Source organism: Girardinichthys multiradiatus, chromosome 8, assembly GCF_021462225.1.
Source record: "Girardinichthys multiradiatus isolate DD_20200921_A chromosome 8, DD_fGirMul_XY1, whole genome shotgun sequence".
Lineage (NCBI taxonomy): Eukaryota > Metazoa > Chordata > Actinopteri > Cyprinodontiformes > Goodeidae > Girardinichthys > Girardinichthys multiradiatus.
In genome coordinates, this window is record NC_061801.1 from 41,241,750 (window position 1) to 41,269,680 (window position 27,931).

The following is a 27,931-nucleotide window of genomic DNA, read 5'->3' on the forward strand; positions in this document are numbered from 1 at the left end:
AGCAGATTCAGCCCAAGGTCAGAGCGTGAAGCTCAGAGAAATGCCCAAAAAACCTAAGAGCTCTATCTCAGACTCTGCTGGCCTCAGCAGGTTAAAGGTCATGACATGAACCAGTATGGCTGTTTGGAAGAGTTCAAGGAGAAAGCCTCTCTAAAAACAAGATGGCAGCAGGACGTAGGTTATAAAGCTGCTTCTGAATGAAGGACAAGACTCCTGGGACAATGTCCTCTGGACAAATGAGACCAGAGTAGAGATGTTTGACCATGATGGTAGGGGTTCACCCTGTAACCAGCGGGTTGTCGGTTTGAACAACCACTCTTGTCTCAGTTGTTGTGTCATGGGGCAAGTCACCTCACCCTCCTTGCCTGCTGATGGTGGTCAGAGGACCCGGTGGTGCCGATTGTATGGAAGCCTTGCTTCTCTGAGGCTGCCCCAGGGCAGCTGTGGCTATAATGTAGCTCACCACTGTCAAGAGAGAATAAATTAATGAATCGACTGATTGTATTGGGAAGCGCTTTGGGGTCTTCTGACTTGATAATGCACCATTACAAATACAGGCCATTTACCATTTTTCCATCAGATACATCTTATGATCACAAACACTTTATACCTACTAAAAGCATGGTGGTGGAGGGCTGATGATTTGGGCTAGTTCGGCAGCCACTGGACCTGGGTACCTTGTGTACCAGGAACTCCTCTGTAGACCAAAAAATTCAAGAGTCAAATTTGAGGCTGAAAATGAGATAATCAAGGTGTTACAATGGCCTAGTCAAAGTCCAGACCTCAACCTGATTGAAATGCTGGTGGGAAATTCAGACAGCTGAGCAGAAACACATTTTTGCAAACCTCAATGAGCTGAATGAATGTTGGAGAAACAAATAAACCCAATTCCTCTACAGTGAGAGACAGATGGTCAGAAAACCTGCTGAGAGTTACAGCTGCTGAGGGAGGTTCTACTGGGAGGTTCTACCGGCTGCTATAGGAGGTTCTACTGGGAGGTTCTACTGGCTGCTTTGGGAGGTTCTACTGGGAGGTTCTACTGGCTGCTATAGGAGGTTCTTCTAGGAGGTTCTACCGGCTGCTTTGGGAGGTTCTACTGGGAGGTTCTACCGGCTGCTTTGGGAGGTTCTACTAGGAGGTTCTACCGGCTGCTATAGGAGGTTCTTCTAGGAGGTTCTACCGGCTGCTTTGGGAGGTTCTACTGGGAGGTTCTACTGGCTGCTGAGGGAGGTTCTACTAGGAGGTTCTACCGGCTGCTTTGGGAGGTTCTACTGGGAGGTTCTACTGGCTGCTGAGGGAGGTTCTACTGGGAGGTTCTACTGGCTGCTGAGGGAGGTTCTACTGGCTGCTATAGGAGGTTCTACTGGGAGGTTCTACTGGCTGCTATAGGAGGTTCTACTAGGAGGTTCTACTGGCTGCTATAGGAGGTTTTACTGGGAGGTTCTACCGGCTGCTATAGGAGGTTCTACTAGGAGGTTCTACCGGCTGCTACAGGAGGTTCTACTGGGAGGTTCTACTGGCTGCTGAGGGAGGTTCTACTGGGAGGTTCTACTGGCTGCTGAGGGAGGTTCTACTGGCTGCTATAGGAGGTTCTACTGGGAGGTTCTACTGGCTGCTATAGGAGGTTCTACTAGGAGGTTCTACCGGCTGCTATAGGAGGTTCTTCTAGGAGGTTCTACCGGCTGCTATAGGAGGTTCTACTGGGAGGTTCTACTGGCTGCTATAGGAGGTTCTTCTAGGAGGTTCTACTGGCTGCTATAGGAGGTTCTACTGGGAGGTTCTACCGGCTGCTAAAGGAGGTTCTACTAGGAGGTTCTACCGGCTGCTATAGGAGGTTCTTCTAGGAGGTTCTACCGGCTGCTTTGGGAGGTTCTACTGGGAGGTTCTACTGGCTGCTGAGGGAGGTTCTTCTTGGAGGTTCTCCTGGCTGCTTTAGGAGGTTCTTCTAGGAGGTTCTACCGACTGCTATAGGAGGTTCTACTAGGAGATTCTACCGGCTACTTTGGGAGGTTCTACTGGGAGGTTCTACTGGCTGCTGAGGGAGGTTCTACTGGGAGGTTCTACTGGCTGCTGAGGGAGGTTCTACTGGCTGCTATAGGAGGTTCTACTGGGAGGTTCTACTGGCTTCTATAGGAGGTTCTACTAGGAGGTTCTACTGGCTGCTATAGGAGGTTCTACTGGGAAGTTCTACCGGCTGCTATAGGAGGTTCTTCTAGGAGGTTCTACCAGCTGCTATAGGAGGTTCTTCTAGGAGGTTCTACCGGCTGCTTTGGGAGGTTCTACTGGGAGGTTCTACTGGCTGCTGAGGGAGGTTCTACTTGGAGGTTCTCCTGGCTGCTTTAGGAGGTTCTACTAGGAGGTTCTACTGGCTGCTATAGGAGGTTCTTCTAGGAGGTTCTACCGGCTGCTATAGGAGGTTCTACTAGGAGGTTCTACCGGCTGCTATAGGAGGTTCTTCTAGGAGGTTCTACCGGCTGCTATAGGAGGTTCTACTGGGAGGTTCTACTGGCTGCTATAGGAGGTTCTTCTAGGAGGTTCTACCGGCTGCTATAGGAGGTTCTACTGGGAGGTTCTACTGGCTGCTGAGGGAGGTTCTACTTGGAGGTTCTCCTGGCTGCTTTAGGAGGTTCTTCTAGGAGGTTCTACTGGCTGCTATAGGAGGTTCTACTAGGAGGTTCTACCGGCTGCTTTGGGAGGTTCTACTGGCTGCTGAGGGAGGTTCTACTGGGAGGTTCTACTGGCTGCTATAGGAAGTTCTACTGGGAGGTTCTACTGGCTGCTATAGGAGGTTCTACTAGGAGGTTCTACTGGCTGCTATAGGAAGTTCTACTGGGAGGTTCTACTGGCTGCTATAGGAGGTTCTACTAGGAGGTTCTACTGGCTGCTATAGGAAGTTCTACTGGGAGGTTCTACTGGCTGCTATAGGAGGTTCTACTAGGAGGTTCTACTGGCTGCTATAGGAAGTTCTACTGGGAGGTTCTACTGGCTGCTATAGGAGGTTCTACTAGGAGGTTCTACTGGCTGCTATAGGAAGTTCTACTGGGAGGTTCTACTGGCTGCTATAGGAGGTTCTACTAGGAGGTTCTACTGGCTGCTATAGGAAGTTCTACTGGGAGGTTCTACCGGCTGCTATAGGAGGTTCTACTAGGAGGTTCTACCGGCTGCTATAGGAGGTTCTTCTAGGAGGTTTTACCGGCTGCTATAGGAGGTTCTACTGGGAGGTTCTACTGGCTGCTATAGGAAGTTCTTCTAGGAGGTTCTACCGGCTGCTATAGGAGGTTCTACTGGGAGGTTCTACTGGCTGCTGAGGGAGGTTCTACTTGGAGGTTCTCCTGGCTGCTTTAGGAGGTTCTTCTAGGAGGTTCTACCGGCTGCTATAGGAGGTTCTACCGGCTGCTATAGGAGGTTCTTCTAGGAGGTTCTACTGGCTGCTATAGGAGGTTCTACTGGGAGGTTCTACTGGCTGCTGAGGGAGGTTCTACTTGGAGGTTCTACCGGCTGCTATAGGAGGTTCTACTAGCAGGTTCTACCGGCTGATATAGGAGGTTCTACTAGGAGGTTCTACCGGCAGATATAGGAGGTTCTACTAGGAGGTTCTACCGGCAGCTATAGGAGGTTCTACTAGGAGGTTCTACCAGCTGCTATAGGAGGTTCTACTAGGAGGTTCTACCGGCAGCTATAGGAGGTTCTACTAGGAGGTTCTACCGGCTGCTATAGGAGGTTCTACTAGGAGGTTCTACCGGCTGCCTTGGGAGGTTTTACTGGGAGGTTCTACTGGCTGCTGAGGGAGGTTCTACTGGGAGGTTCTACTGGCTGCTGAGGGAGGTTCTACTGGGAGGTTCTACTGGCTGCTGAGGGAGGTTCTACTGGGAGGTTCTACTGGCTGCTGAGGGAGGTTCTACTGGCTGCTATAGGAGGTTCTACTGGGAGGTTCTAGTGGCTGCTGAGGGAGGTTCTACTGGGAGGTTCTACTGGCTGCTGAGGGAGGTTCTACTGGGAGGTTCTACTGGCTGCTGAGGGAGGTTCTACTGGGAGGTTCCACTGGCTGCTACAGGAGGTTCTACTGGGAGGTTCTACTGGCTGCTGAGGGAGGTTCTACTGGCTGCTGAGGGAGGTTCTACTGGCTGCTATAGGAGGTTCTACTGGGAGGTTCTAGTGGCTGCTGAGGGAGGTTCTACTGGCTGCTGAGGGAGGTTCTACTGGCTGCTATAGGAGGTTCTACCCAGAGGTTCTACTGGCTGCTGAGGGAGGTTCTACTCAGAGGTTTTACTGGCTGCAATAGAAGGTTATACAAGTGGAGGTTAATTTCACTCAGAGAATTACACTTAAAGTATTTATTTCAATCTGTTCTTTGTTGATGATTCTGGCTTAAATCTCAATTTCTCACAAATTACAATATTACATAATCATCACTGACTGGGCACTTCATGCTGAACCTCGAGCTTGGATTATGTTCCTCTCTATTCTTGCTCCAGACTCTGGAACCTTGATTTCCAGAGTAAATGGAAAATTTACTCTAATTTGAAAGGAGGACTTTGGACCACTGAGCAACAGTCCGGTCTTTTTCTCCTTAGCCCAGGTAGGATGCTGCTGAGGGTCTAACACAAGTAATGTGACAGTTGTTGTCCATGTTCTGGATGCGTCTGTGTGTGGTGGCTCCTAGAAGCTCTGACTCCAGCTGCAGTCATGTAGATTGCTTGTGCAAGCTTTTCTACCACATTTTTTCCTTCTACTCAATTTTCCATTAACCTGCCTGGAAACAGCCCTCTGATAACAGCCAGCTCCTTTTGTCTAGAGCGTGACATGGCCATAAAGGAAATTTTCTGTCTTAAAAAGCAATCTTTTTAACTGGTTTTATGCAATATTTTAGTTTTCTGATAACATATAGTTCATAATCATCAAAATCAGAAACAAATGATTTAAATAAATCTTGTGAACCTATGATAATGTTTCACTTTTTGAATTCAATTTCTGTCAAGAAATGTTGATATTGATATGCTAATTTCTTGAGATGCAACTGTGCAGGCGACAGGATCATGAGGTGTACTTACTTTTCGATTGTGTGTTTTTGTTTGAAATGCGCGCTCCCGTGGCGAGCGCTGTAACAGCGGGGCTGCGTCTTTCACCACAACACCGCTCAGAGTGGATCTGATTGCTGGCCGTGGAGCTCTGCTGCGGGGATAAACCCGCTCAAAAATGTCCTGAACTGGACAACCAGGAAGTTCCGATTCTCCGGTCCTCTGAAGCGGTGTTCTGCTCCGGTTCTGACCCAGAATGATGAGCTGCAGGCGGAGTGTGCGGTGAGTTTGTGCGGGCGGAGGGAGTTACAGGGAAGGCTGCGGGTTCAGTGTTTGCGTGGCAGCTACACGCACTGAACCCGGGAGAGTGGGTCTGAAACCGCTTAAACCGTTCAGTTTAAAGTTTAGTTCTGACTGTGTTAATCTGGAGCAGAATCTACTCAGAATTCTGTAAAAACCCAAGGAACCAGTTTGCCCTGCTGGTTGTCTCCAACATCCTTCTTTCTAATTTCAGGTCAGGAGTCCTCAGAAATGATTAACCTGGAAGAAAAGGACATTCTGCCTCCTCTTTAGAGCCTGATCCCCTGATTCTCTTTATTTCTTGACTTATTCCTGCGTGGACCTGCTGGCTTTGCAGGATACACTCTGCAGCTGCAGCTGCAGCAGGGGAACATGGCTTTTTTAATCAAAAAGAAAAAGTTCAAGTTTCAGGTGCATTTCACTCTGGAGGAGCTGACAGCAGTGCCTTTTGTCAACGGAGTTCTGTTCTGTAAGATCCGGCTGGTGGACGGTGGAGACTTTGTCAACTTATCATCCAGGTAAGTCCAGCAGCTTCCCGACTGTTAATCCTGGGAGGAACCGGTGTTCCTTTTCCAGTTGAACAGCTGACACTTCCCAGTTTTCTGCTGACTGTTTGTTGTCAGTTCTGTCCCGGATGGTGACGGCTGTAATAAAACTGGCAGTTCGACCTTTAGTACTCCATGCAGGTTTTTTCTACACTAATAACTCCTGGGAAAGTCATCTTTGAGCAGTTTCTCCAGTTCCATTTGGCCTTTGGTTCTCTGGGAGTTGTCCCGTATTAACACACCCTTCTTTTTGTGGCTCACTGGGAGTTTGAGGAGGTTAGGTGGATTGCTAAAGGGCTCCTGGGTAAACCTGTTGGCAGCTATATAGCACCAGTCACACACAAGGTAGATCAAGGCACTTTCAGAGTTAAAGAACTTTATATTAAAGACATAAACAGAAAGAAACAGGAAATTTAAAATGTGCAGGTAGTTAGGTGTTCTGATATCCTGAACTTGACCAGATCTTCTGACCCTCTCATTGATATAATGCACACAGTGACTCAGTGAGGTCATGCAGTGGGACAGAAAAATAAAGTTGTGTCATCAGCATAGATGTGGTGAGAAATGCAATTCTTTATAATTTCAGGTAGGGTAAACATATAGATATTGTAAAAAATTAGAATATTATTGAAAAGTTATTTTATTGCACTACCTTCATCATTAAGTGAAACACATCTATCTAAGTGGATCGTGGTTGAATTCAATAGATGTATTTTGGTAAAAAATAATTGTTATGGGATTGAATTTGAAGCCAAAGACCAAAGAAAGTCAGAAGAACTATTGTTCCAGACCAATTTAAAAGACTCACTGATAGAAATGCACGACCGTTCCTTTATTTAGACGCTCAGTACTTCCCTTTGAATGAACCTTACAGTTTGCCCAGATTTATCCTGTATTTTTCCCCCAAGCTTCCTAATCAACTTATCTCAGCCTTTACTGAGCTGTGGCTTCAGACAGCAGCCATTAAAAATGTGGCTTTTAAAGGTGTTTGGCCTATTTGATCATATAATGAGCATGAAGAATAACAAAGGCAGTTATTGAGTTGGTAAATATTGCTTTGAAGGGGTTTCATCTTCCTTCCTTCCCCTCTCCTTGTCTGGGTGCAGCTCTGCAGCTGAGGTAAACTAGGCAGCAGCACCGTGGGTGGTTGTGTTTCTACTGTAGAAATGGGAAGTGGACCAGTCAGATGTTTTGGTCTCTAACCTGTCAGTCTGTCCTGAGTCTACTGGGACTCACAATCATTCCCTTTTCCTTTTCCAGCATCAGATAGGCAGAACTGTTGGAAAGGTCGAACTTTAAATGTCCAACAGGTATCCAGATTTCCCATCAGGCAGGGCTGTGTTTCACATTGGTAGTAAATAACCATGTTGTAAAAGGAACTTTATTAAAACCCATCAGAACCACTGGGTAGTTGTTCATGAGCACTATAAGAACTGGTAATGGTTTAAAAGATGACTGGGAACGTCTGTCTCATCCATCTCCCCTCACCTGATTTCAGAGCCTCAGATCTCTCTGGAGAAAAAATAAAAATAACTAATAATAATAGAAATAACTGAGTGATGCGCTGTGTCTGTTTTGGTGTAAAAGGAGAGATGCACTGATCAGGTTTTTCCTACATGATACAGATGCCGATACCAATTTTGACCAGTTCAAGTTTTTATTTTAAGGACTGTAATGCAGAAAAGAGAAATAAAGTGCTGCAGGTTCTTTGACAGACGTGTTTGTTTGAGATACAGCAGAAAAATGAAGGAATTATAAAAACTATTCCTGTTTATATATCAAATCAAATCTCCTTAATCATTATACAAAAATTAGCAAAAATAGTGCATCATAGTGTCTGCCATTGGTAGATTAAAGACCCACATTGGTGGCAGTTCTTAGTTTTGGAGTATTTTCCAATGCTGAATATCCATCAGGGAAGGTTGGCCAATTCCAATCTGTGGCTGATTGATTGGTGTGTCTCAGTTTTCCCTGGACATAATAGGACTTTACCTCTAAAATCTGGTTCACAGAGCGCTGCCAGCTGAATATTGTCATACAGTAGATGATTAAGTGAAGGATGGTGTATCTCTCCCTTGCAGATGCTGGAAACATCAGATTAGTTCTGACACTTCTTTTGTCAGGTCCAAAGATTGGACTAGGTGAAAAACTCTGAAAATCCTCAGAAATCCTTGAGAACTGTTGATCAAGTCCACTTTAAAGGATTACATGGAAGTCTGACTGCTTGGAAGGAAAATGAAGCACAATGTGGCCTGAACTAAAGGTTTGAACAGGAGTGTGTATTAGAAGCTGCAGCTCAAAATAAATCTCACCGAGGAGATGTTGAGTCAGTGTCCTCCTCAGTCTGATTCTGTTCCATCTTGAGTCACTAATTCTAGCAACACCCGTGTAGGCTGATGACTTTATTTTGTCCATTTGTTTGTTTCATGATCTGTGAATCTACAGAAAACCCTGCTGCTCTGCAGAAACATTCTCTGTTTACCCTCTTACTGCAGGGATTGTTTCAGTTATCTCAGCTTTGCAGCTTTATGGCCAGTGTGCCACGTGCATTTTAGCCAGTTCACATGCTAATATGCCACACCTTGTATTGCATCTATAAAAGGGGAAATAATGATGAGGAAGAACAGCATGCAGAGGACAGTTATTGCTGCAAAAATAACAGAAAGATGTTACTGACACAACATCACCTAACAGGTCACAAATCCAACAAGGTTTGCTTTATTAAACATTAGGTTATTGATCTTTGATTATATTGAAAAACAGATTTTCACGCAAAATTTAGCTTTCGTTACTTTTGTCTAATTATGAAATAAATCAGTTATTTATTACTTCAATCACATTTAGCATTTTATCAGTCTTTCTTTTATCGTTACTGTTTTGTAAATTATGTTTTTTCTTTATTCTTTAAGGAAGAAATAATCTCCTCCCTGCATAGAAAAAATATCAGTCTGAAATGACTGATCACAAGTCAAACTCCTGAAAGAAAAGGAACAGATCCAAATGTTTAAAGTAGATTTTATTGCTTCCACATCCACATAAATTTTATTCACTTTAGTATTTTTGTGTAAACTGAACCATAAAGTATTTAAACCATTTTGAGCCCAATCTTACCACTGCACCTTCTGGTTTATGATAGGCAGTTGCAGGAGGCATCAGTTTCAAAGAGAGCACATGAAGGGTCAGAGGTCAGTAATTTCATAAATGTAGGTTTAAACTATAAAATGTTTTAGTTACAGTTTGTAAAATAGGTCAATTGAAGCGTTTGTGTTTGTGATGCGTATTTCCATCCTAGATGTAATGTTATGTTAACAAGCATTTTTTATGAAACTGTAACAAATCTCTTAGTTGATGACATTATGTTAAAATTAAAACATAAAACACAACCATTAAGAATCTTAATTCATAGACAAGGTCCCCCCCCTTGTGTTTATCTTATGTTTATGTGACACAGGAAACAAGTACTAATTTAAAACTTGTCGGTAACCTTTTGTGACACTTTTTAGTTTTAGTTGGCTTTACTTGTTATTCATTTAACCATTTGCTAGTGAACTAACGAACTGTTCAGTCTCTATCTCACAAACTGTTCTGCAAATCGCTTGTGAGCTGTTAGCCTCTTGTTAGCAGGCTCTCACACACTTGAAACATTTTGTTCTGTGTTATTTTCTGAATCTTATTTTCTAAAATTAACACAAGAGGCTGCTGGGCATTTTGACCTTTTTGTACTTTTGACTTCAAATTGATGGTGTAAAGAATCAGGACAGTGAGTGTGAATTATTTGTAATTGTGCCATCAGAAAACAGCAACAGAACTAATAAAAAGAGGAATTAGTCAGCATTTTTGGAGAAGCGTTCATAGAACATGCTCTGATTTGACTGAATGGATTCCAGAGTAACAGCGTCCCCAGCGGGTTAAGGAACATGCAGGTCAGCCTCATTGTGAGAGAAAGCACCACTTGTATGTACCTGCCACACAAAGGTGTGCTTGTGTGACCAGGTAGGCCGGGCTGAAAAGGAAAGAACCTGCAGAACCTGTTTGTCTGTGTCTGTCTGAGCACTGTAAACGTCAGGTTGCTCTTCAGATGTTCAGAGAGAAAATTCCTCGGATGATGTGTGAAATAATGAAAACAAATGGCTGCAAATAGCTCAGGGGGCCTAAAACATTTAAACAATTTAAAAGGAAGATTATTCACAAAGTATAAATGAAGAAAAAATTACTAATAGGGTAAAAGCTTCATTATTGACATGACTTAAATTCAGTATGATGGGTTAGAAATAAAATATCATCGATCTAAGATCTATATAATCTAGATAGATCTATAATCTAGATATTTTAACTGTCTGCTGTTACTGAGGCTTTAAAACAGCAAATATTTCCTCTCATTTATCCAGAGCCTCTGTCAGGGCTCTGCTTTACATTTGTGTCATGTACCTGTAATAATCAAATTAAAGATTTCCTCTGATATGAGCTGAGCAGTGATGGATAAGTTTAGACAAGTCCAGTGTTTTCAGTTCTGTGTGTTGACCTTAGTTGGCTCAGTATGGTTCCTGTGGGTTCTCCCTGGCTCTATAAGAACAGGTGGAATTACAGGTACTAGGTTGAGCTCAAGGTCATTCATAACATGGACAACCACCCATAGTCCAGGGATTTAAGGTTTTACAAGTCAGTCATAAGCTACAAGTCCACTTCAGTGTGGACACTTGTAGCAACTCAAATTGTAGTTCCCACAGTTGGATGCTTTTAATTAAAAAGGAATAATGTTCATGATCATGTATGTTGTCCAGAAATAGCTTTCATTCAACATAATAATAAAGCTACAATTTGAGATGTGAGGAAAATATTCACCACTGTGAGAAACTATTTTAATGTTTGGACAAAGATTGTGTTTTTGGGTAATTAAGGGCTGACTTTCTCCTAGTTAGGAACATTAGCTGGTATACTAAAGTGAACTGAAGAGCAGAGTCTTTGGAGAAGAGAAAGTCAAAATTTGAGGTTGTTTCATGGTACATACTTTAGCTCTTCTCTGTAGTCATCCATCCATTCTGTCTTCTGCCAGAGACTAGATCCCCAATGTACAAAAAGCAGGATGAAAACCCAGATATCCCTCTGCCCAGCAACACTCTCCAGGTCCTACTGGAGGATAGCGAGGTGTTCCTAGCTCAAAAGGAATACATAGTCCTTCCAGAGAGCTCTTGGTCTACCAGAGTTCCTCTCCTTGTGGACAGAAAACCTCTAAAGGGTTGGGTCCAGGAGACACCTTGATCAGATGCCTGAAACACCTCAACTGACACCCTTAGATGTGGAGGAGCAGCGGTTCTACCCAAACCTTCTCCACATAATAGAACTACTTATTTTATCTCTAAGGCTGAGCCTGGCCACCTTACAGAGGAAGCTTGTTGCAGTCATGATCCATGTCTTATGACTATAGGTGAAGATTGCAACATGTAGGAACATTTGTTAAAAGCTTCAGCTCCTTCTTTACCATGACAGACTGGAACACCACCCCATAACAGCAAACAAAGCCCAAATCCATCTACCCATCAATCCTTAAACCTCCCATCACTCTAGAAAAAGACACCACCGTACCTGAAGTTTGCTTCAGGTTTGTCCCCCTACCCAGAGATAGTATTCAACCTTTCTCCGGTTCTCTAAGATGATGATGATACTCACATTGGATCATCCTGCTGTATATTTGCAGTTTAATGACTTTCATGGGCTGACTGAGAAAAGAAAAATCCTCTTTGGGTTCATAACAGGAGCAGAGAAAGTGAAAGTATTGTTAGCTGACAGTAGCTGTACACAGCCTTCTTTCACAGAACAAAGCTGTCCTGAATCCATGGATCAGTCCAAGGACTGAGAAAGAATCTGATATCAGACTTAATGAAGTGAATCATTTTCAGTATAATAACATCATGTTCACACATGAGGAACTTTTCACTCACTACAATTCATATTTATTCTAACTCTTTCAATCATTCATGTAATAGATAGAAAAGTCCTGCATGAAGTGTTATTTCATCCTATTCTTCCTGCAAACATGTCTTATGGTGTTGAACCGTTATAGTGTCACAGTCCCAGTTATGGTTGGTTTGTTTTTGGAGGACCGGCCAGTCCTGAAGCCATACCATCTTCTACAGCCATGCGTTAGGAATCTGTGAGGAATGTGGTTTTCTAAAGTGCTGTTAAATTTCTGCTGGACTTTTCTGCATTAATGCTGCCATCACGAAGGTGGGAATGAGCTTTTCCAAGGGCACTGCAACTGTATACCATCGCAGAGCCAGACTTTGTATGGAAAAGTTTTTCTTAGGAAATCTAAGAGGGATCTTGAAAGCAAAATTCCTTATTTTCATTGTCAGATATTATCCTGCTTTCCCACAAAATTCTTTCAGGCCTACAGATACTGTAGATAAACATATAGGGGCAAAGCAGAAGTTTCTGCACTCAGATTTGAAACCTTGAGCAGAACCATCTCCCGCTCTTGTTTAAATCCAGGTAACTAAATGTCCTCTGCTTGCTGGTGGAAGCAGTGCTCTCAAATCTTTTCTCGCTGCTCTCTGACCTCTCTAACATGAGCTACCCTCATCACCACCATCTCCAGAGAAGGAAGTGATGTCACATGTACAGACTGTTGATTCAAAGTGTGTCAGGACATACTTGTGCCAAATTAAACAATAAAGATGCAGAAACATACTTTTGTAGGGATGTAAGGCATGTTTGTAAGCAAGCAAGTTTTCTAGTGTGAGAGCAGAATAGAGGTTTGAGTAAGCGCTCCAATATCTGTGTGTAAAAGTAAGGAGTTCTCATTTACTTTGAAAATGTTCGCTCTGTTGCTTGAAAAGAAAATTTCCCATAGCTTTGGGATTTGCTGCTGACAATAGCCTGGATGCTTCTTTTCCTCTTCGCTCCATTTGTTTCCAACAAAGGTCTGGAATATTTATACGTCTGATTACAACCCATGTTCTCACAGTGATGGTCCATCCCAGATGCTTCTGAGTCTAGAGAAGTGGATGTCGCCCCTGTGCCAGGTTAACATCAGGCTTCTTTTCTGCAAAGGAAGGGTTGTGAACAGAACTCTGTATTGTATAGAACTGGGCAAAGGTTTCCTAAAGCAATCCTTTGTTCATGTGGTTCTGTCAGCTGGTGATGAATGACGGTTTGTGATGTAGTGCCCTCTGAGGGATCCAAGTTCATTGCTGTCCAGCTTAGATTTGCTCCGTGAAATCCACCCAGTTTCTTTGAATTATTTGGTGATCATCTGCAGTTTAGATGAATAAATGTGCCAATAAAGTCAAATCTTTGTGTATAATCAGCTCAAAGATTGTCTTACTTATGTTGTCATGGGTGTGGTTGTTGGAGTTGGACCCAAATGTAGACGGGCAAGCAAGCAGGCAGGAGCAGCAGAGAGAGTTGAAAAAGAAATTTAAATAAAGTTAAAAGCCAAAAACAAAAAACATGACGAGGGGTGGCAGAACAGCATGGCAGGAAACAGGCATGGACTGGGGCTGATTAGGCGTGAGCAAACCAGTCATAGACAGGCTAGGCATGGCAGGCAGTATTTTCCAGCAAGTAAAATACATCTGGAGCATGGCATAAGTGAAAACTGTGAGACTGCGTGGCATGAAACAAGCGGACTGAATGAGGCTGATGGCAATGGCAGAGAGAGAAATCCTGACTAGAACTAAAACAGAAAAACAATGACAGCAAAAGATAAATCCTAAAGTTACAGAACTAAATGCGCCGTAACCAGAACAAGTAAGAAACTAATCCTAAAGGAATGAACAGAAGCACCACCTGGAAAACAGAATCAATCATGATCAGAAGGAAGTGAACTAAAGGTAATATTTAAAGAGCTCAATAAAAACTGGCACTGAAAAAGTCCAAAGAAACACAGAAAGAAAATCAAAACTCAAACGCCTCCATGATGCATTTCTTGTGAAACTCAAGCTCCTCACTGATGATGAGCTTTAATCCCCTCCTTACATGAACACGGATTTTGGACCAATAACCTGTTTAGCCATACATTCTTACCTCTAGCTCCTAGACGGCCCCATCTAAACCACTTTAAAGACATGTTGCAGCCAGACTTGATGTTTGTTCATTAAAATGAAACTGATAAATCAAACTAGAAATAGTTCTTGGTCTTCAGAGAGATAAAGTAAGAGTTACTGATTCTGTCACAGCTGATTTTGATCTTTGGTTTGTTTGATTTTACATTTTGTGAGGCAGAGACTTGAGAAAGGAGGCAAGCCTGACATTGACACAAATAACCATCCCATCTGTTTTCAGTTAAGGGAAGAGGAAAACCCCGTCGTAAAATGAAAACTAATTTTCTCTTCCGAGTATGAAATCATCAGCTGCATGCTTACAGTTTAAAACAAAACACTGAAATCACATACATAACTTACATTATGCAAGACAGAGATGGTTTTAAACTGTTGCATGGAGGAAATACACCTTGCATGAAAGAGTGGAGCTGAATTATAGCTTGGCTCTCAAAAATTTCCAAACCCTTGTTAAAATGTTAGAAAATAAGATGATGATGAATCATATCCAAATCTTTTCCACCTTCAGTGTCACATGTTTTCTCTACAGAAAAATAAAAACAGATGGACGAAGGAAAAATAATAAAACGATGCAATAATCTGCTAGCATAGGTGTGCTCACCCTTGAACTAATACTAATACTGAATCATCTTTTGATTTCTGTGCAGCATTCAGTCTCTTGCTAGGTCTAGTCTCTAGCCAAGCCTAGAAACGTCATGTCTAATATGCTTATCTTTGTCATAAATAAAAAGGTCTGATTCAGAGAAATTTAACTTACAAACTGGAAACTGCTAAGATGCTAAACTAGGTAGCTTGTAGCCACTTGCTAACATGAGGTTATCAAATTTTTAGTAAGCTTTTAACTACTTGATAGAAAGCAGTTCGAGCATTTGCAAAGTATCAAAATCCACGCATGTCACACCTTGTTAGCAGAGGTGCAAGCGATAGCAAACACCACACAGCATCCGTGTTTACCAAAGGAGTACTATGTAAAAGCAGGTGAAAATATATGTTGGTCGCTGACTTTAGAAAGATTTTCTTAGTTTTGCTAAACCAAAACGAAGATTACGACGGATCGACAACTCTCCAGCGTCTGTGGTTTGAAGAGGCGACTGTGACTCGGTGGGAACAATAGTTGTCTTGCACACTGACTCCAGCTTCCTCCTCCCACATGTTGATGTGCCCCTGGGCAAGGCACTTAACCTCAAGTTACCTACCGATCTACTGGTGTATGAATGGGAGGTAAATCAAGGGAGCTGTTATTCACCTTCCGGCAAACTTTATTTGACACCTTGTAAGCTATTTGAGTACTACCTGTTTGGCTATTTCTTTGTAAGCTTCATTGCCAAGTGAAATATTAGTCACTTCCCAGTGACCTTTTTTGCCACTTCCTAATGAGAGTCACACTTAGTAGCAAACTATTTACTAATAAGATATGTAGCCACTCACTTGTGAGCTGTTAGCCAATTGCTAACGGGTTACTTAGCTAATCTGACTGCTCGCTGTAGAGTTGTTAGTGACTTGCAAGAGTGCATTTAGCCACTCACTAAAATAGTTTTAAGGTATTTACAACCAAGCTGTTTGGCTTTTTGCTAGCAACCTGTTTAGCCACTTGCAAGTATTAGCTGCTTGCTATTGAGCCTTTATACTAACAAGCTATTTAGGTACATACTGCCTTGGTTTTTGGTTATTTAGCCATTTGTATGTGAGGTGTTTAGCCACTTGCTAGCATAGTATTTAGCTGCTTAAAAGCTAGCTGTTTAGTTACTTGCTAGCTAGCTCTTAGCCTTTTACCTTCAAGCTATTAAACCATGCTAGCAAAAACATGAAATGAAATCATCAGCTGAAAGATATCCACTCCACTCCTTTGTTGTTTCTGTCTATTTGCCAATAAACGTATATAAAATGCACCTTGGGATCCACTGTTAACAGACTGAGGGATCTAGAATTTAATTTAAATATGCTGCTTGAATAAAAAACCTTACAGGAGACAGACCTGGTCATAGCATCAGATTCACTGACCTCACAATGTCAAAATGTAGAAACATTTACAAAGTTGGTTTTTTGGGTCAAGCCAGACTTTACAAGTTAATGGTGTTACACAGAAACTGTGGCTTGCTGAATACTGTAAAGCATTTTACTGCAATACAAGAGCTTTGATGGTAGTTTCTATGGAGGTCAATTAGCTAATCTGACTGCTCACTGAAGAGTTGTTAGTGACTTGCAAGAGTGCATTTAGCCACTCATTAAAATAGTTTTTAGGTATTTACAACCAAGCTGTTTGGCTTTTTGCTAGCAACCTGTTTAGCCACTTGCAAGTAAGCTGTTAGCCGCTTGTTATTGAGCATTTACACTGAAAACCTATTCAGGTACATACTGCCATGCTTTTTGGTTATTTAGCCATTTGTATGTGAGGTGTTTAGCCACTTGCTAGCATAGTATTTAGCTGCGTAAAAGCATGCTGTTTAGTTACTTGCTAGCTAGCTCTTAGCCTTTTACCTTCAAGCTATTAAACCATGCTAGCATGATTTTAGCCATTTGCTTACAAACCTTTAGCACTTGTGGATCTTTATTTTGCATTATTTTTAGATCCAAATTTTGTTTTCCATTTTGCCTCAGTAGAAAATGTAAAAACTCGTTTGAGATTCTAAAATGGTAAATGGCCTGAACTTGTATAGCCCCCATCAAGTTCCCAGAGACCCCAAAGCACTTAATCTACAACCAATCATCCACCCATTCATACACTGACAGTGGTGAGCTACAATGTAGCCACAGATGCCTTGGGGCAGACTGATAGAATGAGGCTGCCATACAATCGGCACCACCATCAGCAGGCAAGTCGGGCGAAGTGTCTTGTCCAAGGACACGACTGAGATGGACCCACCAGTTACAGGACAAACTCCACCTGAACCACAGCCACCTCACATTTGTAAAAACACCAGTAAAGTAATTATGCTAATACAGAAAGTGTTGTTGCTGTTTAATCATATGTAATCTTTGCATAAACAACCTCATTCTAATGTGTAAAATAATGTGAAATGCTTAGATTTAGTGTGCACCTTTGACAGAAAGTCAACACATTATTGGATTTGTGAAAAGAAAATTATTAAAAATCTTTTACTAATTCTTGGTGTGTAATGGAACAAATTGGTTTTCTGGGCTCAGAAGTGCACAGTTTCTTTGATAAAAACATCAGTATCAAATTAAAATGAAGTTTGTATGCTGATGTGTTTTGCAGGGAGGAGGTACAGCAGAACTGTGTTCGATGGGCGAAGAAGTTCTCATTTGTGTGTAAAATGAGGGCTAATCCTATTACAGGAGTGTTGGACCCATGCATCTGCAGAGTCTCTGTACGCAAGGTAAACAGATATTTTCTCTTCGGTGAAAAAAACATTAAATGAAATCATCAGCTGAAAGATATTCACTCCCCTCCTTGTTGTTTCTGTCTACTTGCACTGCCAATAATCTTCTATAAAATGCATCTTGGGATCCACTGTCAACAGACTGAGGGATCTAGAATTTTATTTAAATATGTTGAATAAAGAACCTTACAGGAGACAGACCTGGTCATAGTGTCAGATTCACTGACCTCACATCGTCAAATATAGAAAAGTTACAAAGTTGGTTTTTTTGGGTCAAGTCAGACTTTACAAGTTAAGAGTGTCACACAGAAACTGTGGCTTGCTGAATACTGTAAAACATTTTACTGCAATATAAGAGCTTTGATGGTAGTTTCTATGGAGGTTGATTATTTCTCAAATAAACTACAGTGGTTTCCTGTGCTGTTTGTTTGGAGATGCTGGAACTTTACTTTAGAAACATAACCATGTATGAGTGGATAAAGGAAAGCAACATATTTCCACAGTCAGGGATTACATCAGTCTCCACATCAGGTGAAGGACAGATAGCAGTTATTACTTCTGCAGGAAACCACCAAGTGGACATTTCCTAATGCCCTCAATGGAAAGGATGTTGGTCATCAGGATCAGAATACATCTGTCCACAGAGAAGAGAGGAAGCACAGATCTCCTAAATGGCATGATCAGAAAACAGTCCAGATCTCAATCCCATTAAACATGAACGAAAAGGTTGTAATCTGTCAGCTGCTGGGTGACCAAGTGGGGAGATGATTTATTCTCATCAGAGAAGTCATGAGTGGTACTAGTGGGAATAAGCTGTAGTGAAGTCTTGGCTATCCTGCTCATGGTAGAAATAAATGTCTGAACAGAAAGCTTCTGGACTGTTGTAATTATGAATATGAATATATTATTTAATATTTTATCAAATAATATCTGGGTCTGTTAAGGGTTGTCCTGTGAATACCAGCCCAATAAGGTGATGGTATTAGGACAAAATAGAAAGGTGTGAGACGAGCTCTGACATTATTGAACAGCATAAACTCTGCACATATATGGAATGAATTCACACAATTTCTTTAAAATACAAGAATTTATTAACAAAAATAAGTCAACTCAAACATATTTCAATCAACAAACTCTTTACTATGATAAAACAATCCAACTAAACTACCAATCAGAATTAAAGAATAATGAAGACTAATGAACTATGTTCAATATAAACAAGTTGATTAAAGATGATTGAAAATTATGACCAAAAGAGTGATGCAACATTACCATGCAATGTTTATGTTTGAGAACCACGGATTATCTTGAAGAATCTGGAAATGAAGTTAAGTTAGTCTTAGAACCAACTTAGACAATAATCAGCAAACGTTTAGACAACCATTCACAATGCAAGATCAGATAAAATATTATTTTATTAAAATAATATTTTAAAGAATGATTTGCTGAAATAAAACCAACCTTCTGGATGACCAATTCTCAACGGTGTTTAATTAGTTGCCTTTATTTATTTAAATAATATTTAAAGAAAGGAAATAGTAAAACAATATTTAAGGAAATGTTATTTTAAATTAGAACCAAATCTTTCTGGAGAAATGGGGCTTAATTGTGTTAGTTATCAAGTTTAGTAAAATAATATTCAGGGAAATATTATTTTTCTAGCTTGGAAACTAACAACATTTTTGGGTAAATGATCTTTAGCAGCTAGCACCTGTTCTTAGCTGTTAGCGGTTGAAGCTAACAAATGAAGCTTATAGCTTATCATCAGAATCAAACAAATACCTTTAAAATACCATCAATAAAAGGGTTAAAATGCATAAGCATGGACGGCACGTTATGGTCGATCTTCTGTGTTTAAAATCACACTTTAAATAAAGTTTGTCTTAACTTAAAAAAAAAACAAACACACACAGAAACACAAACTGAGCACATGTGCTGAGCAGATAGCCTGCTAGCACTAAGATGGCTGAGTTTCAACACAAAACCAAATGTCATAAAACGAAAAATGTTTAGATTATTTCATTCTAAACTAGGGGAGAGGGGCTCGTTCTGTCGGCCGGCCAAAATGCACGGTACTGCTGTAACCATGGTGATGCGGTCCCGTTGTCCTTCCTTCAGACCAGGAAAACTGCTCCACTCGGCGTCATAGAGACGAGATCTCTGCTGGGAACTCTCTAGAACACAGTTTGCTTCTGTAGACCTCAGAGAGAAAGTCAAGCAACGCTTGTACCTTAATTACCGTTCATGAATGAATACCAGATACACAAACAGCAATTAATTCCTACTTAGTGCATTGATCGTGTGATCGTATGACACTCTTGGATCCAGTTTGAAGAGTTATGTCTGTTTGCCAGCAAAGAGACATTAGTTCGCTGTCCCTCCGTCCAGCTCCTCTGGGACCTGCGTGGAAGAGGGGTTTTTATTCGGACAGTGACGTCACAGGAAGTCCGCTGTTATTCCGTTCCTGGCTGTGCTGGAAGTAGGTTGATGCGATTTATTTTGAAGGCTCCAGATAAGCTCGTACTGGCCATTCATGTTGTCCCCATGGCTGGGTCCCAACAGGACTCTCTTTCAGGAAAAAAGATCCCAGGTACATTTGGAAGTTTTAAATTTAAGTCAACATCAGAGAACTGCTTAGAGCCTGTTAAAGTTTTGTAATAGTTCTGCGAGGTTCGGATGAAGAGCTTGTTTCTAACCATTTTGTTCTGTCTTTGCAGGAACTGAAGGGAGGAAAGACCTACTCTAAGGTACCTTTTATTAACTGTTTCTTTGCATCAATCTGTACCTAAAGTAATGAACTGAATTAGTAACTCAGTCATGTCCTGCTTGGCGGAAATGCTGGACTGTTGAACTCCTTTAGCTTCTTTTTACAAACAGTACACTGAGGATTTCTTCAGGGTTACTAACGTATCTGGGTTATTTTGCATGAAGATTTCAATTAGATTTTAGGTTATTTTCAGCCTCTTTGTGCGTATCATTTCTGTCTTAGATAAAAATGGGAATTTGTCAGGGATATTACTATAAACCTTTTCCATCGGCTGTGTTCTGTGTTCAGAAGTAGAGCTTATTGGGCAGAGAAAGGTGAATGTGGAGGTTAAAACAGGCTGTAAACTTCTACATAACGTCTCTCCATCTCATGTTTCCATTCACTTTCTCTGACGAAGGCAGAGAAATTAGAATTGTAGCCAAAAAGGATGTAAGAAAACTGTAAGAGGAGGAAGAATAGACCACTCTGTCTGTAGTTCATTTTCACTTTCTGTTGATCTGTCTGTCTGTGTCTGTCTTCCTCCAGCTGGGTTTTGCTGATCTCAACATTTCTGAGTTTGCTGGTTCAGGCTCAACGGTCCGCTGCTGCATCCTGGAGGGTTATGACACCAAAAACACCCGGCAGGACAACTCTATCCTCAAGGCATTACGCACACACACAAATATTTACTATCTTCATGGGTCCTCTTGCATGCCTAACCCCAACCTCAAAGAGCAACTTGCAGGTTTCTGACCTCAGTGACTTGGAGTGTAGGAATACATGCATTAATATGCAACATGTCCTGATCTAGCCTTCATTTCTTTATGTTTTCCTTCCGCACAGACAGACTTTGTTGTAATCTTTTAAAGTCGTCCGTAGTTTACTTTGCTTTCTGGAAATTGGACAGTTTTTTATTGGAATTTAAGGATTTTTATCCAGGCACCTGTATACAGAATTAAAAAAAACACAAAAACCTACAAGTTCCTCTTAAACATAATTAATAGCAACAAGGTGTCAACCCTTAGAATGAATTTGGCCTCTATTTCTGTCTCCACAAAGTTTGCAACTATAAAACAGACCCACATTAAACGGTTCTGATCTTTTAGGTAACCATTGGGATGACTCTTCTGTCTGGAGACCCCTGCTTTAAAACGTAAGTTTATCTGACTAACCTCAACCACAAAGGGGTTCTGGTCATTTGCTGCACTTTAAAAGTAATTTTCTGTAATCTAGTCATAATCTACGGTAAGCAAATGTTGTTCTGGAGTTCCATTAAAGTTAATTTGGTATATTCAGAGTTTCAGATTATGTCATATTTCATACGAGCCAAATGGTCCAATCAAGGATCAGAATCAAAATAAATGGAAAATAGGGTGTAGCCACCAAGAGAAATAAACTGATACTGTTTAACTAGATGTGAAGAAGAAATGGACAAAATATGGGGAGAAATTGGCACAGGGTTGAACTGATCATGGAGCCACCAAAAACAGCTAGCATTCACTCTGAAAACGAACTCTGTTGGATGTTAGATATCATCCAAATTTAATTTGCTCACAACGAGCAGATTAGGATCACGTGGAAAGGTTGGTCTCCATGGAAACTGGTGCAGTTTGAATAAAACATGAACACAACGTGGACCAAAGACAGACATGAAACTCTGAATAAGCATCAGAAACAAATGCTACCTGCAACATAAGTGCTGGTAGCCTTCAGTGCTTAACTCCATTTCCTTTGGGTCACCATCTTGTAAGGTTTGAACTTCACTGACCTTTGTAGGCCTTAACATGCCGAGGAGGCCATTTCACCATTTAAGTCAGAATAGGACTAAACTGGTTTTCTGGTCATACAGTGAGTTCATTCACCCGTCCATATTCATGCATCTGTTCACAGACCAGTAGGAAACTGGACTTTCAATGTTTTACCCCTGAGGATTTCAAATCCTGCAATGGGACCAACAACTTTTGGAGGACAGCTACTCTTCCCACTGGCCCACATGATGTGGGGAGATACCGTACACACTAACAGGAGTTGGCATCAGTCATTTTAGAATGTTTTAGAGAAAAACTTTGGAAAGAAGATGGACGGATGGAATTTAGTATTGCGAATGCACCTTAAACACGAAAATGTTCTTTTAGGCTATAGATAAACACTTTGATTTCAGGCCTCCCAGTACAGCTAAATCTGTGCTGATTGGTGATGAGGATCCCAACCTGCAGCTGGACTGTAAGGGGGAGACCACCAACGCCACAATGCAGCCACTAGGAGGCATCGGAGAGGGACCTTGTGCCGTTAAACCCAGACAGTCGTCTGTACGTAGTTTAGGTAAGAACTGCTGATCCGATTTGGCATTATATATGATGTTGAATTTTTAAAAAACCTATTTGTTGTATTTTTGTTGCTGTCGGAAAAATGTAATAAAAGCATTAAAAACTGTTTTGTGTTTTGTTCTTTTCACCTGTCTCTGCAGGGCTGCCTGAGCATGGAGACAGCATTCCCAATCCAGATGAAGTCTTCCCAACTCGGCATGTCCGGAGCGCCAGTCAGCACAGTAAAATATCAGGTCAGACAGCTTCTGCTTCTGCTTCCATCAGTATCTGAAGCGTTCACGTCATTCTGCCAAGATAAATCAGATGCGCTGATGGACTGTGGTGTCATGAAAGCAATTTAGAAAATGTTTATTACCTTAAAAAATCCCTGCAACCAGATATTGACTGCTGAAAAAATCTTGTAGACAAAAACCTGATCCAGATTGATTTTCAGACATGACTCAGGCTGGCTGCAGAGCATCTTTGTGACAAAGCAGTCAAACAAAGGAGTCAGCATCACATTTGCCAACTGAAGGGAAATAAATGATTTATTCGCAATGTAGATGTTATAAAATTTAAAAGATTAATTGTGATTTTATCTGAATAAAAGAAATGGAACCACAGAATGTAGATAAAATCTACTAAAGACTAGATGGTGCATTCAGCAGAGGAGAGAAAATGAAACTATATATAACAGCAGACATTTTCCAAATGTTTTTGGGAACAGGATAAGCCCTGCTCTAATTGTCCCTTCCAGCTTATATTACTGCAAGCGCTAGCCATGCTAACTATGATGTTGCCTTGCTACCTACCATATTAAGAAACATTGTATCTATTTAATTCACATATTAGCATCAGCATTTAACCATGCAAGTTTAGTATATTAACTGGCATGGCGGTTTAACTTGCTAACATGCAGGCTAAAAAAGGTAGATGTCTGACCAGGTAATTAACTTGTCTTGCATGTCAGCATGAATATTTACCCAGCTAACTCATATATTAGCAGATTGATCTGGATATCTGACCACATAAAACAAGCAGCTGACCACCTGGTCAGGAAAGTCTAACTGCTTAGAAGGAAATTGAAAGAAATGACACCTAGAGCAGTTTTTCCTCTGTACTTGACTTTAAGACAAGCAGCAACATTTTGACTTATTTTTTGTTTTTTCTCCTTTCCTCTTCCTTTCCCACCTCCAGGCTACAGCACAGGTCACTCTCACTGCTCCAGCCTGACCAACCTCAGTCACCACAGAAATGCCTCCTCTAGCAGCAGCGCCTCCTGCGGGGTTGCTCACTCCTGTCAGCCACCTCCCTCCACTCCCACCAATCCACTCCGACAAGCAACTCCTACCAAGCCAGAGAGACCTCCTCCCCCCTCTGCAGCAGCTCTGCTGTCCCACAGGTCCTCCAGGTAGGTTCACACACCTGCCTCTGCATGTTCTCCCAGTTTCTGGTCTCACTGCGAGGCATGTCAGGACTCTGTCACTGATAAAAGGGTTTGGTTGAATCCCAGGCATGTGTAAACATACATGCCTGGGATCCTTTAGGAATTCACACCACTTTAGGAGGAGAGGAAACATGTAAACGGCACAGATAGTATCTTGACGGTATGCAGATAAGGTCTGAATAAGATTTCCATCATGATTCTATTAGTTCTTCTATAGTCAGCCATAGAAACTCCAGTCTATGTCCATAAAGAATAAAGCAGTGTGTTTCTTCATTCATTTTATATCAGTTTGTTACTCTGAAGCTAACAGGTGTGCTTTAACACAATGTCGAGTTTGAAAGAGATCAGAAATTACTTTGTAAAGCAGCTGTTGCTGCTCATCAAGCTGGGAAGGGTCAAAAGGTCATCTCCAAACTATCTGAAGCCCATCATCCTACAGAGAGAAAGATTATTCCCAAGAGGAAAACATCTCAGACAGATGCCAACCCTCCCAGGAGTGGACGTCCCAGTAGATTCAGCCCAATGTCAGAGCGTGAAGCTCAGAGAAATTACCAAAACCCAAGAGCTCCAACTCAGGCTCTACAGTTAGTAGGTTAAAGGTCATGACACTGAAAAGGTTTGGCTGTTTGGAAGGGTTGAAGGAGAAAGCCTCTTCTTGCTAAAAACAAAATGGCAGCAGGACTTAGGTTATAAAGCTGCATCTGAATAAAGAACAAGACTTCTGGGACAATGTGCTCTGGACAGATGAGACCAGAGTAGAGATGTTTGACCATAACGGACAGAACCATGATGGAGGAAACCAAACCCAGCAGACCAGCACACATGGTCTGGACATCAGTTAATGTATTCTATGCATGAAAATAACCTGTAGCAGTTATTTGTCGGTGTTTAATGTTCAGTTCTGATTATCCTGCTGATGACCAGGAGGAAGAAGGATGCTGTGGAGAGTCAGCCCAGCTGTGTGGACGACACTCGCATTGATGCCGATGACATTGTGGAGAAGATTGTTCAGAGTCAGAACTTCTCTGACAGCAGCAGAGACGAAGGTTTGTGTCACACTTCGAATTCTGATTTTTTAAAACTAGATCCAAAGTTAACCAGAAGAGTTTAGAGTCGTAAAGATGACGAAGTTATTCATGTTCTGACTTACAGGTCGGTTGCTTTAGTTGCTGTTGCTGTTTGGGCTTGTCCACCACATTCTGCATGTTGTTGTTTTCAGCTGGATGTAGAAATTCAGATCACAGAGTTCTGACTCAGTTCTGACCCTGTTCATTACGCAACTAAGAATACAATGCAGCGATCTGCAAATCTGCCCAAATCTAAATGTATTCACAATAGAACAGTAAGATAGAAAGTGTTTAAAGTAACACTTTATTTTTATTAAAAACTATTTGCTGGTTATGAGATTATTGGCAGAAAGAGGTTTGAAAGGGGATGTTCCAGCTGGAACTGGAATTACTTGGCAGATAAACTGGGAACAGACCAGTGGAACCAGAACTGAATACAGATTGTGGAGGAATTTCTCAACAATGATCCTTGATGTAAAGTCCTGGTCAGAGTCAAAATTTCTTCATCTAAGGAAAATGTTTGAAGATCAACTCTGGATGATTTTTGGTCCTGAAAACAAAGACCTGCTGGAAGTCAGGTGTGAATGAAGGTACAACCAGGAAGTTGTGGAGATGCTGACTCCTGTTGTCTCCAACTTGGAAAATCATTGTTATTATCCCAGATTTTTGGTGCAATGTGTGAGTTTCACAGCACTAAGTTCTCCTCTGGACTCTTTGTTTCTCCTCAGACAGCCAGTTGAGACTGTTTGTCAACAAAGACGGGACCACCGCCCTCAGTGGGACGCAGCTCACCACCAGGTAGACTTCCGGGACCCAGCACGTTGGATTCAGCCCAGTTCTTAAATCCTATCCTGATCACAGTTTTCTGTTTTTTTTTCCAGAGGAACGCCAGGGATCTTTGAGCCGGTGGTGATAGAGACTCGCTGAGACGTGGATCAGCTTTTCTCCAGCTTCATCAGCGGATGTTTCTGTAGGACCAAGTTATATATGATGGAAATTCTTCTCATGTGCTAAACCAGGTGGTGGGAACTAGTAGAGTAATGCCTCAAACAAAGTGAGAGCAGGAATATAATTTGAGTGAGTCACAGTCCCAGTATCCCCGTCCACTCCAGATGTTTGCATGAACGTCCTGCTGCAGCTGTCTTCCCTTTAAATGCAGGTACAGAAACTGAATCAGTACCACAGAACCTGGCAGGATCCAGTCCTATGTCAGATCTCCTGTTATCTGTTCATTGAGGAACTTTATCACAAATGTTTGTAGTTTCAGGCCTTTAAAGTGGTGAGATGTTCTGCTCATCCAGGTTAGACCTGCAGGGAGTGTCGCTGATTCATTCCTGGGAGATTTGAATTGTTCCTGCTGCTGAGCGTTCTGGTCGGGTATGGCCTGATGTCTTATGTACAGCAGGAAGGATTCTGGTTGAAGCCCATTTGTGTTTGGGAGTTTCCAGTAATCCAGAAATAATTAGGTTTAAAGCAGTAGGTGAGTCTCAGAGCGGTTCCTGATCCAGTTCAAGGGAAAACCTGTCTTTCAAACTGACAGAATTTTCAACAAACCAATCCTCGGTCCAAATGTAGAAACATGACAACAAAGTGTTCAGTTCAGAGTATGTTACTCAGGATAATACTGGGTCAGAACCCTCCAACCAGTTTTGTTTGCACTCATTACCTTAAAGTGCCTGTGACCTCGATTTTTTAGGATAAGTCCAATTACATTTATGGAAAAGAAGCATTCATAAAATATTTAAAAAAGTATATTCATGCCGCTGAAATGAACAGTTGTTGAGATATATGGACATAAATTTCACTAAAAAGGCATTTCCAGACGACTCCTTTGAGATTTTGTTGCGCTCTTTTATGACATCAGAGGGGAACCTCCTCAATAAACTGACTGCTGCTACAATGGCAGCAACACAGACAGCAGCAAAGAATCTGATGCTTCTTTAGATATATTTCAGTCAGTAGAAGAAAGTCAGATTTAATCAGATAGCAGATCACCAGATGCTGCGGCGTGCAGACGGCCATCTAATTCACCAGAGTCTATTGTTGCTGGATGCCGGAGCACGGCCGGAGTCAAAATGCATGAACCATACCGAGCCACCAGGAAACAGAACCAGCACAACATCCTGATTTTGAAAATAATTCACTAAAGACAGACAGATCTAGCTATATTAATAATATATTTATATATGTGTGTGGCTCTTTGAGGAAACCTTCATAATATGAGCTATAACAACATTTAATTTCCCTTTGGGATTAATAAAGTGTTTTTGAATTGAATTGAATTGAATATATACACGTGTTTATATTAGCAGTTGTTAACATTAGATCAGTTAGATCAGTTAATGGGTTAACTAAGGTATTATAAACCGAGCAATTAAACATTAAATGCACCAAACTAAGCAACAAATATAGCTTCTCTGCTCTCAGTGAACTCACCTATTGTAGAACAAAACACATGAAAATATCTGGAAGCATAAAACGAAATTAACGTTTCTTGTTCGAAGCACGGTGGCGCAGTTGGTAGCACTGTTGCCTTGCAGCAAGAAGGTCCTGGGTTTGATTCCCAACTGGGGGTCTTTCTGCATGGAGTTTGCATGTTCTCCCCGTGCATGCGTGGGTTCTCACCGGGTACTCCGGCTTCCTCCCACAGTCCAAAGACATGCCTGTTAGGTTAATTGGTCACTCTAAATTGCCCTTAGGTGTATGAATGAGTGTGTACATGGTTGTTTGTGTGTTGCCCTGCGATGGACTGGCGACTTGTCCAGGGTGAACCCCGCCTCTCGCCCATAGACTGCTGGAGATAGGCACCAGCTCCCCTGCGACCCACTATGGAATAAGTGGTAGAAAATGACTGACTGACTGACTGTTCGAAGCAGTTTGCTGAGAAGTCCTCCGTTCACAACTGTCTGTGCTTGGAGGGACCAGCGCATCTGTCCCTCCTCAGTTTTCCAGCTCTGATCCAGGCAACTCTGATCCCCTTTTTTCAGGAAAGAAGCAGACTAACAGTTGCTGTTGTAGTATTGCTGTCACCACCAGCAGTGTACTGTTTCACCATATTAACGCTGTTTTTAAAGCAACTTGGCTTCTACCTGAACAGTTTA

At 41.7% G+C, this 27,931-nt stretch overlaps 1 protein-coding gene and 1 long non-coding RNA gene across 3 annotated transcripts; one reads left to right on the forward strand and one right to left on the reverse strand.

Annotated features, from left to right (window-relative positions):
• Positions 1-270: 270 nt before the first annotated feature.
• Positions 271-5,190, reverse strand: LOC124873113. Its single transcript, XR_007039445.1, has 3 exons — positions 5,052-5,190; positions 615-697; positions 271-465 (listed from the first exon to the last, which is right to left on the reverse strand). It is a non-coding gene; the product is annotated as an uncharacterized LOC124873113 (long non-coding RNA).
• LOC124873111 (protein FAM102A-like) lies at positions 5,188-26,797 on the forward strand. 2 transcript variants are annotated; one of them, XM_047373632.1, is made up of 11 exons: positions 5,188-5,300; positions 17,141-17,261; positions 19,982-20,011; positions 20,557-20,673; positions 21,117-21,163; positions 22,172-22,332; positions 22,478-22,570; positions 23,514-23,727; positions 24,688-24,809; positions 25,559-25,628; positions 25,712-26,797. In XM_047373632.1, exons 1-11 carry the CDS (start codon positions 5,275-5,277, stop codon positions 25,755-25,757), a joined length of 1,047 nt encoding a protein of 348 aa, XP_047229588.1. In that variant the 5' UTR covers positions 5,188-5,274; the 3' UTR covers positions 25,758-26,797. The 2 variants fall into 2 exon arrangements, with proteins under 2 accessions (XP_047229588.1, XP_047229587.1); XM_047373631.1 differs by lacking the exon at positions 5,188-5,300 and adding an exon at positions 5,691-5,836.
• Positions 26,798-27,931: the final 1,134 nt, after the last annotated feature.

Excerpts from the sequence above, each read along its gene's own strand:
- LOC124873111 (XM_047373631.1), top strand. The coding sequence starts at position 5,691 with ATGGCTTTTTTAATCAAAAAGAAAAAGTTCAAGTTTCAGGTGCATTTC. Across the intron at positions 5,837-17,140 it reads TTTGTCAACTTATCATCCAG|GGAGGAGGTACAGCAGAACT; the intron begins GTAAGTCCAGCA and ends TGTGTTTTGCAG. Across the intron at positions 20,674-21,116 it reads AGGACAACTCTATCCTCAAG|GTAACCATTGGGATGACTCT; the intron begins GCATTACGCACA and ends CTGATCTTTTAG.